The sequence below is a fragment of the Xyrauchen texanus genome, chromosome 32 (genome assembly GCF_025860055.1).
Source record: "Xyrauchen texanus isolate HMW12.3.18 chromosome 32, RBS_HiC_50CHRs, whole genome shotgun sequence".
NCBI lineage: Eukaryota > Metazoa > Chordata > Actinopteri > Cypriniformes > Catostomidae > Xyrauchen > Xyrauchen texanus.
In genome coordinates, this window is record NC_068307.1 from 14,143,529 (window position 1) to 14,165,384 (window position 21,856).

The 21,856-nt window shown below is 38.2% G+C and overlaps 1 protein-coding gene across 4 annotated transcripts in view; it reads right to left on the reverse strand.

The window, feature by feature from the left end:
• Window positions 1-3,813: 3,813 nt before the first annotated feature.
• The window catches only part of LOC127626236 (calcium-activated potassium channel subunit beta-2-like), a 35,838-nt gene continuing 17,795 nt past the window's right edge, over window positions 3,814-21,856 (reverse strand). The window contains exons 1-6 of one of the 4 annotated variants that reach the window (XM_052101893.1): window positions 20,515-20,850; window positions 20,296-20,409; window positions 18,892-19,062; window positions 14,520-14,715; window positions 5,982-6,262; window positions 3,814-5,880 (exon numbers count right to left, since the gene is read on the reverse strand). In XM_052101893.1, coding sequence (XP_051957853.1) covers window positions 5,796-5,880; window positions 5,982-6,262; window positions 14,520-14,715; window positions 18,892-19,062; window positions 20,296-20,345 — 783 coding nt within the window. In that variant the 5' untranslated portion in view covers window positions 20,346-20,409; window positions 20,515-20,850 and the 3' untranslated portion in view covers window positions 3,814-5,795. Of the gene's footprint in view, window positions 5,881-5,977; window positions 6,263-14,519; window positions 14,716-18,891; window positions 19,063-20,295; window positions 20,410-20,514; window positions 20,851-21,856 lie in introns of those variants that run through there. The other 3 variants (XM_052101892.1, XM_052101891.1, XM_052101894.1) reach the window with 3 other exon arrangements.

Genomic DNA, 21,856 nt, shown 5'->3' on the forward strand with positions numbered 1-21,856 from the left:
TCCCTAGTGCCCTCAGCCTTTCACAGATGTCCTGGTTTAGCAAACAACACAGCTGCCTGGCCTAAGTACAGGAAGTGCCATATTTGTGAGGAAGTGTCCGTTATGTCATTACTATGTTCTGTTGCCAGGGGAACAGGATCAAGTGTGGGGTTTCCTGTTCCCAGAAGAAGAAAGAGTGAGAGAGAGAGAGAGAGAGAGAGAGAGAGAGTGAGAGAGAGAGAGAGTTTTTGTTGTGTGCTGAGGTGAATCAGGGCAACTGGAACATTAAGAGCAGGATGATTTGCTCTTATATGTTTGAATGGCCTCTCCACACAGCACATTACATTAGCTGACCCATCATACCTGTGTTGACGTGAGGCCATTTATACCATTATAGTTCAAATCAATAGACCAATTCCATTGTTTACAGTCATTGTAGCGCATGCACAGTAAGTGGAGGAAGAAAGACATCAAACTGTTGTGTCAGATTTGACAGACTAGACAGCAAGCTCCTCTAAATATCGCTAAAAGATAATACAGAATAAAATTTGCTTTTAGGTTCAAAGCTAGCTAGGATTGGGTACACTATTGCTAGCAACACAGCTAGTTATAAATATCAATTAAACAAAAGTATGACACAAAGCCATCGTAAATACAGAACTATTCTTAGCTATAATAATATTATAATGATATGAGTTCATAACTTACCTGTAATAAAATGTTAACTGAAAAGCCTTGAGTTGGAAATGATCTCCTCAGTCCTGTCAGCTCTTTTGATGGGATTGATAAAAGTGAAGCCCTTGGATTTTGCCATTGCGATTTTGACAGCCAACAGTGCCTACTTTTTAAAAAGCCTACATTTTATTTAGCTTAACCAGACAATTTAAATGTAACAGTAAAAATGTTTTAAAACACGGCAGTATCAAAATTCACATTCAAGGTATCATTGAGTGTAATTTATGTAATAGAGCAAAATGTCCAAGTAACTTCAAGTAATGTTTACCACAGATCTTAGATTGAAAAACCTCATAAATAATATTTTTTTGGCAAATTAGCCTTCCGGTTGCCCTACAAATAGTTTATATGAGCAACCACTGGGCGGTGCTATGATGATTTCTGATCTTGAGACCCAATGTAAAGCTAAGCGAAATGAGCACTCCAGACGGTGAACAACAACCATTTAAGTGTTATTTGGAGTAAAAAATTATTTCACTCTCAACTTGTGCAGTTGTTGGGTTTCATACTCAAAGTAGTTAAAGATATCAACGTAACTAACCTCGGACGATTGCTTCATGTCATCTACATACTACTCAGGTGAGGCACTGTTAAAAAAGAGTTATCTCAACTCAGTGAAGTATCGGCATATAGAGCCACATGTTTTTTGACAATTTCAAATGTGTTTAAATACAAATAATGCAAATAATAAAATCATTCATAAAAGAGTTATGAGCCTTGAACCAAACCAACTAGTTCCGAGGTGAATCACACATCACAAACTTTGTTTTGAGGCAAACTTTGCAGATTGGACATAAAGACAAAGGAACAAGGCTGTGTACTTTCACGAGGGCATAAACTACAATCCCATGAAGCATTCTGAATGATGTCATTGGGGGGTGACATGCCGGGGGGGGGGGGGGTTCTCTGCCCTTGTATTGACTATCGAGACCTAAGCAAGTTAAACATCAGGAATCATTACCCCTTGCCCCTCATGGCTACTGCGTTCGAATTACTCCAGAGAGCTTCCCTATTCTCCAAGCTCGACCTTTGCATTGCTTGTGTGGATCAGACAAGGGGATGAATGGAAGACAGCCTTCAATACCCCCACTGGGCACTGAGAGTATAAGGTTCTGCCTTTTGGTCTCACAAACGCCCCAGCTGTCTGCCAGGCCTTCATTAATGATGTCCTCCACAAATGGCTGAATCAATTTGTCTTCGTCTACCTGGATGACATCTGGAGTTTCTCTAGATCCCTTCATGAACACACAGGTCATGTAAGGAATGTACTTCGTCGAATTCTGGAGATACACCTCTTTGTGTGAGAAATGTGAATTTCATGTTACCAAGATCCAGTTCCTAGGATTAATTATAAGACCAGGTAACAATGAGATAAACCCCAAGAAAGTCCAAGCAGTGGCAGAGTGGTCTATTCCCCATTCTGTGAAGGATGTGCAACATTTCCCGGGGTTCGCCAACTTCTACCGGAAGTTCATAAGGAATTTCATTTCTGTGGCAGCTCCTCTCTCAGCCCTCACCAAGGGTAAAGGTTCCAAGTTTCTCTGGAACTCTGACAAAGTCATTCGGGATCTCAAGCACCACTTCACTTCAGCTCCCATTCTTGTCCACCCTGAGCTCGAGAAGCCTTTTGGGGTTGAGGTTGATGCCTCAGATATGGGATTAGGAGCAGTTCTCTCTCAGAGGGGAGCTGATAACAAGTTACACCCTTGTGATTTCCTTTCACACCGCCTGACACCCACTGAGAGAAACTATGACGTCGGAGACAGGGAGCTGTTAGCGGTCAAGTATACACTAGCTCGAGGGGGCTCAACAACCGTTCCTTGTCCTGACTGATCACAAGAATTTGGAATTCATCCAGCAGGACACTAGCTCGAGGGGGCTCAACATCCATTCCTTGTCCTGACTGATCACAAGAATTTGGAATTCATCCAGCAGGCAAGACAACTCAATCCTCGCCAAATACAATGGTCTCTGTTCTTCAACCATTTTCAGTTGATCCTCTCTTTCCGACCTGGGTCCAAAAACATCAAGCCAGATTCTCTGTCCTAAGTCGGCTCACCCGATAGCCGGGAAGAATTAGTAGGCCCCATCATTCCTAGTTCCAAGATTGTGGCTACGATCAGGTGGGGTATCGAGTCTACAGTCAGATGGGCTGTGGTTCGAGATCCCTGTGTTTCCTTCGCTTGTTTGTCATTATTCATTTCACCTGTGACTCATTTTCTGAGATGTATTTAAGTTGCTGTTTTAAGTTCACTCGTTGCTCAGTTTTTGTCAGTTCATGTTCTGTTCTCTGTGGCTCCCATGTCTCTGTGGATAACTGCCTCTCTTGATGGAATACTTTCTGTTTTTTATATTACTTTTGGGATTACCTTTTGTTCTTTTGATTCATGTTTTTTGGAAAACCTTTTGATTTAACACACCCGATGAACTTCGTTTCTAACTTGGATTTACTTTTGGAATCGCTACTGAACTATCATTTGGATTTATTAAAGACTTGTTTTGTTTTATCCCTGACTTCCTGTATTCTTTGCAACTGGGTCCATACATCCCTTTCCTCCTGAGCTCAGTTCCCTCAACCTTGTGTTATCCCTGAGCCTGATAGTATACGACTTTGTGAGATCGGGTTGTTTTCATCTCACATTTGCTTTTAACACTTGGTTAGGTTTAGATTTAAGGTTTAGGATAGGGAGGTAGTTTATGTTGATTTAAAATTCAATAGAGTGTTGCTTTAAAAAAAACTAATCAATTCGGGAGAACATTTAACTTTTTTAGTTCTGGACACTTTACACTTGCTGCACTATAAGTAATGTAGCTTATAATGTCATTTTGCAAAATCTTTGCCACATTCCCATCACTTTCATGATATCAGGCTGATACAGCCTGTATATAGTGCTTTATAGTTTGTAGTCCAAAATCCAAGAAGATAATTAGCAGTATGGCTCTATGGGTTTCCTCATGAATTTCCAATGGCCTAATGTTTTTTTTATTTCCAAAGAAAATAAGCTCTGTGGTTAACATTAATTAAAGAGACTTGTTGTTTTACAAGCTAAATTACACAGTCATACCTCAAATGTAAAAAAAGTTGTGCGCTTCATAAACGCAAGGTGCTAACAAGTTGCTATAAAAAAGATTTCAATGGGTGTCCCATTAATTATACACCATTTATGATGACATTACAAATATACATTTACATCAAATATACACAGGCCATACTATTGAGGGAAGCCATGGTAAAATAACCTTCCATGCTGTTGAACAATAACCAAAGGTCCACACAAACTGAAATGCTTTATGTTTACATTGCAGGACATATCAATTATTTCTAGAAAATCTTGATAGAACAGGACAATCAGAAATGTTTATGACACACAGGTGCACTGATTGTGATTGTGTTTTGAATGTATTCAAAGACTAATTTCAGAAGCTAAATTATATAGGAGGGCTATCACTGTCTTTATTCATCCACTATATCTTACATCTAAAAATTAGGCACTGTTGTATCTTTCTTTGCAAAATCCTAATAATCATTCCATCCACCTGCTGTGTTTGCTTTGGGAATGAGAAATAACATCTGTACATCTATACAGCTGGTAATGAATAACGTTTTTGGTCAAAACAAGGTAAATTCTCTCTAGTGTAAATAACCACGTAACCATAAAAACAGAATTCAAGAGTTGTGATTAGCTAAAGCAAACGTTCACATGTGAAAATGCTATGTATATAATGCCCATAGATCTGTTCTGCGCTAATTCAGATAAACATATAAGCTCTGTTCCAAAACCTAGTGAGCTGATTTGCTGTCTTCTAAGATAGCATCTTAACTGAACTGTAACCAAATGAGTGACTGAATTGGAACACTCTACATAAGTAGCAACTTTAAGTGCCACACAAATAGTAACAATCACAATTGATTGCAACAGAGTTTGACATTAGCATTACTGGTCCTACTCGACCCACCCCGAGCAGGATTCGAACCAGCAATTCCCAGCATGGGCGTCGGACACTTTAGCAAGGAGTCTACAAAACCTATGGCCTCTAGCCTCAGTCCTTGGTGTGTCTCAAATGGCCGGGAGAGTGAGGTTTACACACTGCACAGCTATCTTGTACCAGCTGGCTACTGTTACATTAGCATGTTGCTAAGCTAACAAAATGTACATATCATACAGAAATATTGGGTATTGAACCATTTTTATTGATACTTTTCGGTAATGAATGTAATATAATTACAACTTCCATTTCTCTCAATTTGTCTGCCATTTTGGATAATTATAATAAATTGTTTATGAGCTCATTGCATGATTGCCTTCTCTGCAGAGGACACATATAATGCTGCCTTAGATTATGGACAAAATGAAGTATCTTAGAAGGCAGCAAAACTCTGCTGTCATATCTGGAGTGTGCCTGTGCTGCCTTAAAATGCTAGAGAGCGAACTATGTTTTGGAACACAGAAATATTGTCCTTAACACTTTCACATTTTAACTGAGTTTGCTAAATTGGTGTTCTACTAGTTTCATTTGAAACTCAGCAGTTCGGAGACACTGTATAGTAACTCAAGAAATGATCTTTGGTATTGAAGAGATCCACAGGTTTTTGTCAAAAAGCCATGAATGACCGCAACCGAGTTGATGGAAGTAGTGTGTGGAAACTACTTTAGTTCTGTGATTAGTCCACATTTGTATCAGTTGGTGGAGGCACATCACTTAGTGGTGGTGTCTTCTTGGAATGGAGTCACCACAAACCGGAGGTCATCAAGTGTAATTAACACCCCACAACATGACCACGTGTTTTGACCCTTGAGTTTCAGGGGATTGGACTAAAGCCATTCTCACATAAAGAATTCCAACTGTGACCACTAGGGACTCTGTTGAGCCTGACTTCTGTGGGGGCTGAGTATTACAGGAAGTTTGCATTTATGACATTACTTCAGCCTTGTAAACACAAACTTCACATGTTAACAGGGCTGTTTGGGGCTCCGAAGAAGACCACATGAGAGCGAACACACTTTGAGTCTCATGTGTTAATGCTGCATATGAAGGGGTAGAATATAGTCCGTCTATGATTCTGCATGTGGCTGTCGCATTCAAACCCCATCCTGGATACCACCATTATACTTCTGAGTGCAGACCCTGGTATGCGAGGCTCCTGTTAGAGGGTACAGCCCCATCCTGCAAGGAACACAGCGATTAGAGACCCCTCTCTTGTTCTCACCAACACATCTGAGCTTAGTGCAAATCTTGGTGATCCATCATCACACCATCAGTCTCACCTTTTGATGCGGCTGATCCGCTCACACAGGAAGGAAAGGTATTGAGTGAGTTTCACCATAGCAATGATGATCGTTCCCCCCACTAGCATGCATGTGGGCCAGAGGAGGGAGCTAATGATGGCCCCACGGCCATAGAGACGTGTCAGGAGAACACTGTCTTGCTGATCTGAGGGATCGTAGTAACATGACACTTGCTGTTGTGTCTTCAGTCTCTCTGAGATGTTCATCACAATGGTATGCATCAGTGTAGAGTCCTTGCGGCATTTTGGGATGTAAAAACACTGCAGGAAAAAAAGAAAGAACTGTATTTACTGGAAAATATTCAATTCATATGATTAAACATCCATAGAAATATCAATAAGTTATGAGATCAACTGGATACTTTTTCTTAAAAGTGAAGTTTATTATTTCTGCGCCACTAGTGACATCAAACAGAATTGCAAAATTTGTTTCCTGAGCCCTTGTCTGCCATTGGTTGTACAAAAACATAGTGCCATCCAAAACTTATGCTACTGGTTAAGCCAATGTTGGTATGTTGGGCTGGTCAGGTTACTCAAACAGAGCAATGTTTTGCATAACAGAGCCAAAATGTTTACACTTTGGGGGGGGGGGATCAACCTATGAATGGTTTACTGATAATTGTAGCTGCAAATTAAATAATTATTTCTAAATAATTTTATCTGGGCTATGAATATATTTTATAGTGCTATACACTTACTGTTTGACAATGTACATTTTTATTAATACTTTAATGAACCACAACTGAGGACTCCTTTTATTAAGATGTTAGGGTTACAGAAGCAAGTATATAGTAGGCTTTATTTAATCCACCCTTAAGAAGGTTCGATATTTAAACATTTCTGTCTGTAAATGTACTCATTAATGACATAACCCACACTCCACATAATTACTCATTATCATGGAAAACAGCATAATTGTAGCATGATAGCCTGATTTAAGTCAGGAAATCTCGATGTAGGAAGCCACACAGACTGGTGATCATTCAGAAATGATGTTGAAGTGAGTTTTGTGGCCATTGACGATAATAAAACATGAATCTGACATATACAGGCACTTACAGCCAAGACTATCTTTGTGAAGTTAGTCCTATAAGACTATTTTTGGTCTTTGTTGCAAAATTGCAAAAATTTGTTGCAAAAGAGACACATTTTTGTTTTGCTTCATCTTTGCAATAACTTGCTGTACTTTATATATAATGGCTGTACTTTATGTATCTAACAGTGTAGATTAGTGTAATGAAAGTGTGCAATTGAGCGCAACAGTGCCTGATCACTTATTTTGCTGTCTTGGTTTGAAAAGTATTTTCCCCATTCATTTCTTCCGTAGGGTTTCATTAAATCCATCATAAAAGTGCTATAAGCCATGAACCAAACCATCAAGCTCCGAGGTGAATTAAAACATTCCAAACTTTGATTTAAAAAATAAAATAAATACAATTAAATTAAAAATTCAAATTCAAACTGAAAATCGAACTAGACTGTGTAGACTACTTGCCGTCTTTTAGAAGGGAATCAAATACATTCCCATGAAGCATTGCAAATGATGCAGTCACATTAAAAATGTAGAAAAATATAAAACTATTAATTTAAAGTTGATTAATTTAAGTACAGAAAAATACAGTTAAAATTTTCTGTCAATCGATATTTTTTTGTTATCGAATTAATTACATGACGTGTGGATGAATTAATTGAAATATTCGTAATGAATCGCATATATTGATTATGATATAATTATGAATATAATAAACTGTATGATAAATATTATAATTCAGATAATTCAAATACATTACAGCATATACATATACTGTGGCAGCAGACATGTTAAGCATTTCTACAATACAAAAAGTGTCTTGAGTCAAAATATTGTTTGTTTTATTTCCATATCATAAGACATGCCCCTATTATTGGTTTTAAGGTTAGGGCTAGGTTGACAAATTAGGTTGATTGGTTCACAAGTTTTCAGCTTCTTTAGTCATAAGTGCTATGATTTTAGAACACTGTTTCAAGTTAAATGCTTGTTGGTTTAACTAGATGTGTTGCCTGTACTGTTGGAGTGCTGGCGGCACCCTACTGCCACATTAAAGTGGTACATTAAGCTTGTCGGGCTCCGATGGTAGAAACATTCTTTATTACGGATTTTATGTACGCATCGGCATGAATAATTGTGTATTTTTTAATGTGTTATTTTTCATATAATTAATCGCACTAAATTAATGTGTTAAATCGGCAGCCCTATCATATATATAAAGTATAAGTACATGTGTAATGGGAGTGGGCTGTTACTGCTGGGCTCGTTTAGCATGCTTTGTTGGACACAATTCTCTGATTGGTGGAACTTTCTTAACATTAATATGGATAGTGTAGTTCTCCGCAAGAAATTCTGTTAGTAAATCTTTTTATTTTTTGTTGCATACTTAAACTTTTAAGTTGAAATTTACACAGACTGATGGCTTCAACAGAAGCATATACCATTAATTTACAACCTCTGAGTAAGTCTGTCTATGGTTTCTGGTTATCGTTAAAAATAAATTTGCCTGTGGAGAAACTAAATAGGGTGTACGTACGTTTAGTTTTAGTTGGCCCCTACTCGCCCCATCGGTTCCAGTAGTACTTGTGAACTTTTGCAATCTATACTGACACCTATTGTCCTGGATAATGGAAGTTTGTTTACTAAGTTCTGCCGCTTCACACCACAGATGTTTGTTTATATTCTGTTTTGTTACTTTTAGTCTGTGTTTAGTTAAATCCATCTCATACTACACACATTCCTATTATGGACATGCTTGAATTAAATCCAAATTAATTTCCTGTATTTTTTGCGCTCTGGACTGTGATCAGTGTTACCTTTTACCCCTGCAGCGATCTCAGCAGCTGTGCGTGTGGAACAGTTCGTTTAGTTCATGTTTGTGTAAATGATGAGTTGGACAGAATTATCCAAAACATGCCGATTTATTTCCTTAGCCCATATCCATACAATAAAGTCTTCTGTATTGCAGAGAACATAATTCCCGGGTGGTTTAAGAGAACGTAACAAAAACAACTTTATGGCCCTCCCATCTTTTCACCGAGCCACAGATACGATCATGCTTTTTCCGGACTTCCCTACCGATAATTACATGGCCATAGCCTTGTTTACATTTACATAACAGATAGAATCCACCCAGGTATGCACAGAAAATAAACAACATTAACAGGCAGCATGCTTCAGATTAATTTTTTATTTTTTTACAATTTAGTAGATCAAACAGTAGAACAATAGTGTATTGTCAACGAAGTCTCTTTTCTCAAATAAGTAAGCATCAATTAGTCCAGTACCCAAACCACTTTGGTGGTCTCCTCATTCATTGCACAGTCCCTGTTTGACTCTGCCACACTGTGCTACGCTTCACTGCACTAAACATCTTTATTCTCCTGTTCTGCCATTGACACAGAATATGTTTCGTCAAGTACAGGCACATTGTCCATGCCACTGACATTTACAGGTTTATCCGCGAAGAGGCGAGTGAGGTTCAGGTCAAGATCACTGAACTCGGCTCCAAGACTGGGAGTAGGAACCTCCTGGGTCTGCCAGGCTTCTGAGCCCTAAAACACCCAGTTGTTCTTGAGCTTATCGTGATGAACGAAGGTGAAACACCTTCACTTTTGTCTTTGGACTTTTCTGAATTCGATACACCAAATCATCCAGGTGTCCTAGGATGAAGTAAGGACCATCATAAGCAGGAAGGAACTTCGTGATCTTATTTTTAACCCGTTTAGTCTCTTTTATAAGATACAACACAGCATCACCAACCTTATAGCGTGTCGTCGCAACTTTCTTATCGTATTGCTTTTTGGCACACTCAACAGATCGACCCAATACATCTCTGGCAATTTGATGTGCCAACTCCAGCATTTCTCTCATCTCAGCAATGTATTGTGGGGGAGTTTGAGCTGAGTTATTGCTGGGGGGAATTCCTGCTACTAGGTCAATGGGCTCCGTCAACTCCCGGCCAAAGAGCAAGCATATTAGGAGTGAAGCTGGTGGAGCTATGTTTGGTAGCTCGGTAAGCCATCACAGCAAAGGGAACCATGAGATCCCATTCCCAGTGACAACATTCTGAAGGGGTGGCCAGGATTTTCTGGAGGGTTGCATTAAACCATTCGACTTGTCTATCAGACTGAGGTAAAAAAGGGCCGTTTGGGTCTTTTGAATTCCCAGTAGGTCACACATTGTTTGGAAGACCTCAGATTCAAAGTTAGAGCCTTGTTCGTGTCGTGTCGATGGTCCTCCGTAGTGACACTAAAATCCCTGCAATGGTGACAGCTCATCATTGGGCAGGGGATAGGCTTCCACCCACTTAGTGAAATAGTCCTGCACCACCATAATGTAACAATTGAAACGTTTCAGTTTCATTCATGGGACCCATCAAATCAACAGCAATTCTTTCCATAGGAACCCCTACTTGTATAGTGCCCATAGGTGCTTGAGGCCTCTTTATGGTTCAGGCCTTTGCAGCACAGTTGGTGCATGTGCGACACCAGAGTGTAACATCAGCTAACATCTGGTACCAGTAATACCTGGGTTGTAGCCGAGACATCGTCCGCTCCCTCCTGAAGTGTCCAGCCACCCCATTGTGCATCTGATGCATGACATCCTTCCAGAACACTTGTGGCAAGAGGATCTGTGGGTAAAACCCAGGACCCTCCATCAGATAGAAGCACCGTACCAGAATGCCATCCTTCAGGTACAGTCTCTTCCAATGGCTCCAGTAAGCTGTAGTTGCTGGTACATAGGGCAACACATCATCCCAGGGGGGGTCGTTACTCCCTTTCCTCTAGCCACCTTCTTATGGGGGCAATATCAGTGTCAGTTGCCTGGGCAGAACATTGTTCCTCAGCAGTCCACCTTAAGGATGTTTACTGGTTTTTGTTTGTATCGCCCTGCAATTTCTGTAAAATCTACCAGAATAGCTTCTATTTTTGACTGTAACATACCTTTTTTCCGTTCAACCTTTTGAAAATCTGCTTTTTTTTGAAAGCCACTACACAGTGGAATGCAATAACAGATGACATAAAGAGCTGCAGTTCCATTAAGAGTTTTTAATCACAACTGAAATCTTTTCTGAAGACCACTCAAATCTATACCCATTGACATTGATGTTGTGCTGACAAAATGTGTTTTGTGTATGTGTCTGTATGGGTGGGGGGTGGTTATTTGTTTGTTTGTACCCTACCTGGGGACTGCAGATGTATATTAGCCTGTGGCTAACTCTGGTACAATGCATCAAATTGTAATATTTATGTTTGAAATTGTGCAAATAAAAAAATAAAAAAAGGATGGAGCAGCACTTGCCGTCATGACAGATTGTACTACCCCCACTGGACAGAACTCCAGGGTAGTAGTTTCAGGTACATCGTTTGCAGGTCTGATCACACTTACCAAAATGGTCAAAATCACACTGAACTGCCTGGTGACAGAGCTGAGGGCTACTCATAGAGGGTTCTTTAAGGCTGCAGGCACAAGTTGAACGACATGGCCTTGTGGACAGCACATATGTGTTTTATGATAATACTCAGGGCGATGCACAACCCTGAAATCGTGGTGATCTGTGCCCTCGATAAAAGGTCTGCCCAACAGGTATTGATGGAAGCGTGCGGTGAACTCCACTACAGCCAACAATTCTCTCCGTGTGGTGCAGTAATTCTTTTCCATTGGCGTCAACCCTCGACTACCGTATGCCAGCACACGTTCCTCACCATGTTGGAGTTGGGATAACACAGCTCCGATTCTAAAGTTGCTGGCATCTGTATTGAGAATGAGGTCACCACAGTCCATAGGATACCCCAGAACAGGAGCATTGGTGAGTAGTTCCTTCAGCTTGTCAAAAGCTTGTTGGTTCATTCAGAATTCTGTAATTCACACACAGTCGGTAGGTCTGGTCTTTCTTTTGTTCCATAACAATTGGTGAAGCCCAGCTGCTATGGCTAGGGACAGCTAAGCCAGTGTCAAGATTTAGCTGGATCTGGTTATCAGCATTTTGCTGTTTCTCGAATGCCATTCTCCATTGCTGCTGTTTCACTTGTCGGACCTAGCCGTGTTTGAATGTCGTGTTGCACCAGGTTGGTGCGACCGAGGTCTGTCGGTTCAGTAGAGAAAACATCCCCATAGGCACGAAGGAGCTCTGCCAGCTCACGTTGTTCTGCTTCCCCAAGATCCACCATACTCTCTGCATACAGTGACTGTAGATGACTTGGAACAGCCATGGGGGTTGGGCTTGCAGATGGCAGCTCTGAGTTGGTGACCCGTACAACATCTGCAGGCTGGAGAAACCAGGCAATGACTCCTTTATTTACTCTCACGGCAACGGTACCTGGGTTATATAACCTGATAGGAATTTGATTATTTGTTTGAGCATCAATTACAATCCGTGCCACCAACAACCAGTGTTTCTCTATGAACAATTTTGTTGGGCTCAGTAACACATTGCCCTGTACATTCTCTCGAAAGTGGGCATTACATCATGCCACTTTATTTCCTCAGCACATATCCATACAATAAAGTCTTCTGTATTTCACCAGGGTGGTTTTAGAGAATGTAACAAAAATAACTTTATGGCTCTTCCATCTTTTCACAGAGCCACACAGACGACCATGCATTTTCCGGACTCCCCTATCCATAATTCACTCCATTAGGACTACAAACACCACATTCTTACAATCTTAAAGTGTCCCACAACAACAGGCATCCAGGACTTGCTAGTTTTCTGTTGGCTGAACACAACCGTGTGCTCGTACTTGGCATTTGATGTTGTAGTGATTTGTTCCATCACTCCAGCAAGGACCTCTTGTTTGGACATTTTATATGCTTGCACTCATTCTGTTTGGACTGTCTGGTGAATCACACTCCTGCTGATCTTGAGCTCCATTGTTGCCAGTAGTAAATATATTGTGTTTTTTTATATATTGTTTGGTTTGCTTGTGTTATGGCATGTATTGTCTTATCTTTGCCATTCTATAAGCCAAGCATGTGAGTTATGACAAGGGGGTGGCCTACTTAGTGTGTCATCGATTATGTTGATTCTTTTTGTTGACTGAAGTTGTCAATGAATGTGATGATATGAGATTGTGTGCTGTTTGTATCTGTCACAAACGCCTAGGAAGGCGCCTCCCCGATCGTCGACCGGAGATCCGATTCACCTGAATTCTAAATTACTTCCGCAACCCACATACCGGGCTTAATTAATCCACAGCTGATCACCATTCATCTCCCTCTATTTAAGCTACAAGCAGTCACACACTCACTGCAAAGTCTTGTTTGTTCCGGCTACACTACTGAGCGTTCTAGTTTACATTCTTCATTACTGATCTGTTTAACGAACTTGCTTTCCATGCTGACCACGATTGACTGATGCCTGCCTACCTGAACTCGTCTGCCTCTCCGTATTGCTGTCTGCTGCCTGCCCCGACATTCTGCCTGCCTCACCTCGCTCTCAGCCTGCCTACTATTGCCCTGTTCGCCCATTGCTTGACCATTGCCCGTTACATCTGTGTGTTCAATAAAAACTGCTTATGGATCCCAACTGCTTATGGAGTCCTTGTTACAGTATCCTTAACTTCAAACTTGAGTTTGTCTGAGAAAATTATAAACTGAGATAAAATAAGTAACAAAGGATTTACCGACCCTTTAACCAAAAAAAAAGCGACACTTTAACCAAACTTTCCCTGTTGAAAAACTGTATCGGCTTGGCGTCCTCAGGATGTGTGCTCCTGTGTCTAATACTGGCAAGGTGAGTGATGCCATCAAACAGCGTTGCTAATATCTGTTTCCTCTCATGGCCATTAAAGGGCTTTACTCTCAATTTGGCTCCTACAGCTTGTTTTGATCACATGTACTTTTATGTTTGAGCATTGGCTGTAAGCGAAGTATAGTCAATATGGCAGCGCCCATGAGGGGGCATGTCTTTATGTGTAAAAAAAAAAAAAATATTTACAAAAACATACTAAGTGCACCTTTAAAAACAACCAGACAGTTAGTGCTATTTAGCACATAAAAAACATTAAATATTATTACAATAGATTAGGCCTTTACTGCAGCATTGTGGTTGATGTGCTGCCATTTCTGTTTTCCATTTTTTAATGAGATAAAACCAAATACTTCCATTTTTATTGACAAATAAAAAATGTCTCCATTTGCTCATAAAACAGTATGTGAATATGATGTTGTTGCCGGTTCACATAGGACTTTTCAACTTGGGAACATCCCACCACTCTAGAGTGGTTATTGGGGCTGTAGCTAAAAAGGTGATTGGCAGATGGGAACGGATATGCTGTAGGTAGTACTGATAGTACTATAATTCATGAACACTCATGAATTTGATATAAATCTGTGCTTTCAGTTTTTTGCAACCAACAATCTCATTGCAGTAAAATGCAGTCTGATACAGTATTTTACAAGACTTCATAGTAAGTAGTATCACAAAAAGGTGTCCATACGTCACCATTAACATGTAATGTGATATATCATAGAAAGATCATGTACCTCAGGGTTGGCCTCGTGGGCCTCCTCATTGTGGGAGAGCCGCAGAACTCTGCCGGAGGAGTTCAGGCTGACAAATACTTGAAGACAGGGATACCTAGAGCTCTTCCTGCACTCTGACCCACAGTTATAGTTACAATTAATATCAGCAACTATACTAGAGTTTAGTACTGTGCAGTTAGACTCCTCTGTCCAAACACTATGAGGAAAGAGATAGAGAAACAGATCAAGGTTTAGGATAAACATTCTTTGTTTACCTACCCTCAGACCACTTCCTCACACAATAGAGTGCCTTTAGTATGACATTTGTGGGTCAGTTCAGTGCAGGGACCCTAAATCCTACTAAAACAACCTTCCTTCAGAGTTTAGATCCAAAGTTCTTTAATTTCAAGACTTTGATTAGCTGGATCAGGTGTATGTGATTGAAGTTGGAACTAAACTCTGCAGAGAGGTAGATTTTATAGAAGGAACAGTAAAACGAAATCACGGCATGACCTCTCATTATTTGATTTCACTTTTCACAGCAGTTTGATTCCACACTTGGATAAGAGGCATGGCCTTCAGCAGTGATGCCCTTGGACTCATTTTCCACCCTGCTTAAGGACATTTGTATGTTTGGAATGCAGTGACATCAAACTGTTATGTGTGGAAATCCGTCTTTGGCACATACGTCATTATTGGCTTAGCCCATTTCCGACCAAAGACTTATTTTCCCCTTGACTGCTGATGAACTTTTTCAAGTGGTTAAATTTCATTTCACAAACTTCTTTGATTATTGCCAAATAATATACAAATTCAGCAGCTAATTGAAGGCACTAGTAAAAGAAAAGTAAAAGAACACATAGATACAAACTCAATTATGTCTCAATTATTAGTCATAAATGTTTTATTTCTCTGTGCAACTAACTAACTAACTAACTAACTAACAAACACATCTGTCAAATCCATGCCTTGCCATGACAATAAAACAACTAAGATTATGAGTTTGCTATTGTACTGTGAAACTCATTAAAGTGATCCTATTAAAAACATTTCTGTAACTAAAACACATTATTTGCTGTTTTCTTTGTCTCTCTCTCTATGAATAACAGGCCTTGTGCTCTCCCACTATTCCAAAGGCTCAGCTGCCTTTTTAATTGTCTTTGACTGCAGTGTATGCCAGCTCTTATCAATGCACAATCTGCTGTGGTTCAGTGGCATATGAAGGCCCTACCAGACCAGAATTTTAGCTCCTAGTAATGTTGACCAATCTCTCTGTAATGGTCAAATAGGGATGAAATCGATGAACATGTAGTACAATATGCTGTAACATAATTACACTGTCTGATCACTGATGATGGACAGCAGTTTATAACCTGGGGAGAAGAACGATATGAATTACACTGAAAAGTGCAGTTCTCAATGAAAGGCACTGTGAAAAACACTTGTAATCAAGAGCTTTGAAGAATTTAACAGAATAACATGTAATAAAATAGAAACACCTATAATCTAAAGATTTAAAAAATAAAATAATAGAATATGAGAAACACCCATAATCAAAAGCTTTTAAGAGTAGAATAGAATAGAAAATAATTTGAATTAACAACTATAATCTAAAGGTTTCAAGAATAGAATTGAATAGAATAAAATGTGAGAACCACATCTACTCTAAAGCTTTCAAGAATATAATAGAATAGAATAAAATGTAAGAAACACCTACATCATAATCTAAAGATTTGAAAAATCAAATCGAATAGAATAGACTGGAATGTGAGAAACACATATAATCTAAAAATTTGAAGAATAGAATTGAACGTGAGAAAAAAATAATATCTAAAGCTTTCAAGAATAGAATAGAATATAATAAAATAAAATGTGAGAAAAACCTAATTTAAAGATTTCAAGAACAGAATAGAATGTGAAAAATACACATAATCTAAATCTTTCAAGAATAGAAAAGAAAGAGTGTGAGAAACACCTATAATCTAAAGGTTTAAATTACCAAATTAAATGTGAGAAAAACCTATAATATAAAGCTTCTAAGATTAATAGAATGTGAGAAAAACCTATAATCTAAAGCTTCCAAGATTAAAGTAGAATAGAATGTGAGAAACACCTGTAATCTAAAGATTCCAAGATTAAAGTAGAATAGAATGTGAGAAACACCTGTAATCTAAAGCTTCCAAGATTAAAGTAGAATAGAATGTGAGAAACACCTGTAATCTAAAGATTCCAAGATTAAAGTAGAATAGAATGTGAGAAACACCTGTAATCTAAAGCTTCCAAGATTAAAGTAGAATAGAATGTGAGAAACACCTGTAATCTAAAGATTCCAAGATTAAAGTAGAATAGAATGTGAGAAACACCTGTAATCTAAAGATTCCAAGATTAAAGTAGAATAGAATGTGAGAAACACCTGTAATCTAAAGCTTCCAAGATTAAAGTAGAATAGAATGTGAGAAACACCTGTAATCTAAAGATTCCAAGATTAAAGTAGAATAGAATGTGAGAAACACCTGTAATCTAAAGATTCCAAGATTAAAGTAGAATAGAATGTGAGAAACACCTGTAATCTAAAGATTCCAAGAATAAAGTAGAATAGAATGTGAGAAACACCTGTAATCTAAAGTTTCAAGAATAAAGTAGAATAGAATGTGAGAAACACCTGTAATCTAAAGATTCCAAGATTAACGTAGAATAGAATGTGAGAAACACCTGTAATCTAAAGATTCCAAGATTAAAGTAGGATAGAATGTGAGAAACACCTGTAATCTAAAGATTCCAAGATTAAAGTAGAATAGAATGTGAGAAACACCTGTAATCTAAAGATTCCAAGATTAAAGTAGAATAGAATGTGAGAAACACCTGTAATCTAAAGCTTCCAAGATTAAAGTAGAATAGTATGTGAGAAACACCTGTAATCTAAAGATTCCAAGATTAAAGTAGAATAGAATGTGAGAAACACCTGTAATCTAAAGATTCCAAGATTAAAGTAGAATAGAATGTGAGAAACACCTGTAATCTAAAGATTCCAAGATTAAAGTAGGATAGAATGTGAGAAACACCTGTAATCTAAAGATTCCAAGATTAAAGTAGGATAGAATGTGAGAAACACCTGTAATCTAAAGATTCCAAGATTAAAGTAGAATAGAATGTGAGAAACACCTGTAATCTAAAGTTTCAAGAATAAAGTAGAATAGAATGTGAGAAACACCTGTAATCTAAAGATTCCAAGATTAAAGTAGGATAGAATGTGAGAAACACCTGTAATCTAAAGATTCCAAGATTAAAGTAGAATAGAATGTGAGAAACACCTGTAATCTAAAGTTTCAAGAATAAAGTAGAATAGAATGTGAGAAACACATATAATCTAAAGATTCCAAGATTAAAGTAGGTTAGAATGTGAGAAACACCTGTAATCTAAAGATTCCAAGATTAAAGTAGAATAGAATGTGAGAAACACCTGTAATCTAAAGATTCCAAGATTAAAGTAGAATAGAATGTGAGAAACACCTGTAATCTAAAGATTCCAAGATTAAAGTAGAATAGAATGTGAGAAACACCTGTAATCTAAAGTTTCAAGAATAAAGTAGAATAGAATGTGAGAAACACATATAATCTAAAGTTTCAATAATAAAGTAGAATAGAATGTGAGAAACACATATAATCTAAAGCTTTCAATAATAAAGTAGAACGTGAGAAAAACACAGCATCTAAAGTTTTCAGGAATAGAACAGAATAGAATAAAATGTGATAAAAACCTAATTTAAAGATTTCAAGAACAGAATAGAATGAGAAAAATACACATAATCTAAATCTTTCAATAATAAAGTAGAATAGAATGTGAGAAACACCTATAATTTAAAACTTTAAAGAATAAAGTAGAATAGAATGTGAGAAACACCTGTAATCTAAAACTTTCAAGATTAAAGTAGAATAGAATGTGAGAAACACATATAATCTAAAGATTTCAAAAATAGAATAGAATAGAATAGAATATAAGAAACACCTACATTATAATCTAAAGATTTCAAGAATCAAATAGAATAGAATCGAATAGAATATAAACTATATTCTAAAGCTTTCGGGATTAGAATACATTTCACTGGACAGAATAGAAAAGGTTAGAATAGAATACAATATAAATGGACAGAGCAGAATAAAGGAGACATTACATAAAACATCTGTTACCAGAAATGTTCAACAACATAATAGAATAGAACAGCACAAAGCCAAATTAACCACAATAAAAGGCATGATGAGCAACACCTGTAATTAAAGGCTTTCAAGAATACTTTAGCAATTGTATTTGCTCGGATATTCTTTAGCTAAGTTTTGTGATTTAAGAAAATGTTGTGCAATGCTGTTTCTGAGAAGGTAACTGAGCATACTTTACCTGTCTGAGTAAGAGCGCACCATTGTAATTCCCAACACAAAGTACATCATGGCCGAGAAAAGGATCATACTGAGGCCTAAGAGAATAGCTCTGTCCTCTCCAGCCTTCAGAGCGGTCACTCTCCTCCTCTTCTCCAAAACATCATACTCACGAATCTTCTGATAAATGGTCCTGGAAAGTCACAAGAAACACAAAGAGATCAGCATAAGTATGGATTAAAAAGCACAAAGTGATGGCATAATAATAAACAAATATGACTCCAACAACTTACATTCCAAGATTAGTTTTTTTAATACTTTTTTGATACAAAGAGGCCAAGGAAGAATTCTGACACTAAAAGCCCATTAATGACACCCAGACATGGGCTATACTGTCCTATTACATATGCATAGATAGTTCCCCTCCAAATATTTAAATAATTATTATTTAATCATGTTTTGACAGCAGATTATATTACTTTTGAGGATTATGCATGGGGTGATGGCAAGCTGTCTAACCTGCCTATCTTTATCAATGACCTTTTGATAATTACTGTGAGTACAGTAGTCAAACTCTCACACCTGACTTCCTGTGTTTACATCAGAATTCAAGATTAGTTTGCTCATTCACATCTATGTTCTTTGAGAGTGAATGAAACTCAGAATGAAGCTTTTAAATACTGATAGAACTCCAAATAAAAGTAAAAATGTCCCTTATAAATTGTAATATGATGTAGCATTAATAGTGAGAGAATCGTCTTGCATTAAATGAACTACAATGTGACAATGAATGTGAATCAAGTTCCTTTTGTTAAATGAATTGTGGTTTAACAATAATATTGAGTGAATTTCCCAGCATTAATTGAGGTACAACATTACAATAATACATTACAATCATTCATTTCTTGCATTAAATGAACTATGATGTACCATGAACTGTCCTTTATTTAATGATGTAATATAAATGAATTATAATGTAACAATAATAGAGTGTGAACTTTCTTGCATTAAATTAAGTATGAGGTAACAATAATAGTGAGTGATTTCCCCAGCATTGCTGTAAATGAACAATAATGTAACCATAACAGTGAGTGGATTACCTTGTATTACAGTTAATGAACTATATTGTAACAATAATAGTGAGTCATTTTTTTTTATTAAATGAACTATGATGTTACTATAACGGTGAATTTCCCAGCAATAAATATCAATTGCGATGTAACAATTCTATAAATGTGAGAGTACATCTCACTCAGAAGATGTGTCTTTTTAGTTGTCACTCTTTTGTTATTCTGTTATGCCCTGTTTTTTCAATCTGGACCTGAAATCAACATGAAATCAATCAATCCTTATACCAAGACAATAAAAAGTTAACATGATTCTATCAGGTGGTTTAGTTAGAGTTAATAGAGTCATTGTACTTTACCTTCTCTCACTTCCTGATCCTTGTGCTTTGCCGCCAGCCCACAGAAACATTCTCCCAGCTAATCCACTGTGTGCAGCTCTCTCTGAAGCACTCGCAGAAGACTACTTGGAAAACCTGACAGAAAAACACACTTGTAATCAACCATGTGCTTCCCTCCACACCTGCCCATCTGCACACTGTCCCTAATATCAAAAGATTAATGTGTCTTTTTTATAACACCTGAAACTATCAGCCTTCAGGTGTCCACGATCATACTAGTTTATCCACAGAGTAATAGCTCTTCACAGGTCCGTTGGGACAAATGCCTCCATCACTGTTGAAAAACATGACAGCTCCAAAGAGAAAGTCTATTAGTCCTCAAATAGAGAGGAGAAAAGTAAAATTATAATCCTTGCCGGTGAGAAGCTCTGTCCCACATGGTTGAAAACTGCTCTCCATAAATACAAGCATTGCACTAAGCATCTGGTCCCTCATTTCCTGTCTGCTGGTTTGTTATTGACTATGCATGGGCTGGTGATTGGCAGGATGGAAAATAATAATGAGAGTAGTGAGCAGGGAGAGGAAGACCATTCACAGCATTGATCTTTTCCTCCAGCCCTGGCACAGAGAGTGAGAGAGGAAAGGGAGAGAGAGAGAGGGAGTGCTGTTCAAAGCCTCCTCCTCCCCAGTACCCTGTTGCTGATTGGAGTTGATGGAGAGCCCTGTAGCATTGAGGTGACACAGGTGTTTTGGGCCACTTGCATCAGACTGACTGCACACTTCTTCTATCCAGTCTAGGCTCTTGTGTGTCGGAGTGTCTGAGAATGAGGCGAGATCACACATCATGTTTACCCAGTTCTTTTCATTGAGTCTACCAAGCGTTTAAGTGGATATGCACAGGTATATGTGAGCTTGAGAAATTTTATTGTGCTGATCATTCATTATTTAACCACCCCCTGTAGTTTCAAACCAGTATGCTGTTATTTTGTTTGTGGAACACGAATGGAAAGCTTTTAATGAATCTTACTATGACAGTTCATAGCGACCATGGTTATCAAGCTCAAAAAGGACCAAAAACAAAATAAAGACGAGTGATCAGAATTGATATGACCCGTGAGCTATATTCCAAGTCTTCTGAAACCATACAATCACAGAAAATCTTTCCCCCATCACAGCAGATCTCTTTCAAAGGTGGTGCATCACGTAATGACATAAGAGAGAATGGATGGCACTTTGTCAATGATGTCAAACCTGGGATGAGGCACTTGCGCACCATTTAAATAATTTTTGGTGTGTGTGTGTCCTTTTCAAAGTAATTTTTTCCTTGTTAAAAAAGCTGTAATCCTTAAGAAATAATTGTCATTTTGAAAAATATATAGGAAATTGTGGCAGCGGGGGCGTGGTCAAGCGCCCGTCTGGGAGAGAAAAGCAGTAAGGGTGCTTACACCTGAGCTAGATTATGTCTAACACCTGTGTCTAATTGCAGTAGCATGAGGTGTAAGCGCCCTTACCGCTTTTCTCTCCCAGACGGGCGCTTGACCACGCCCCCGCTGCCACAGAAATCATGACGACTCCGGTCATA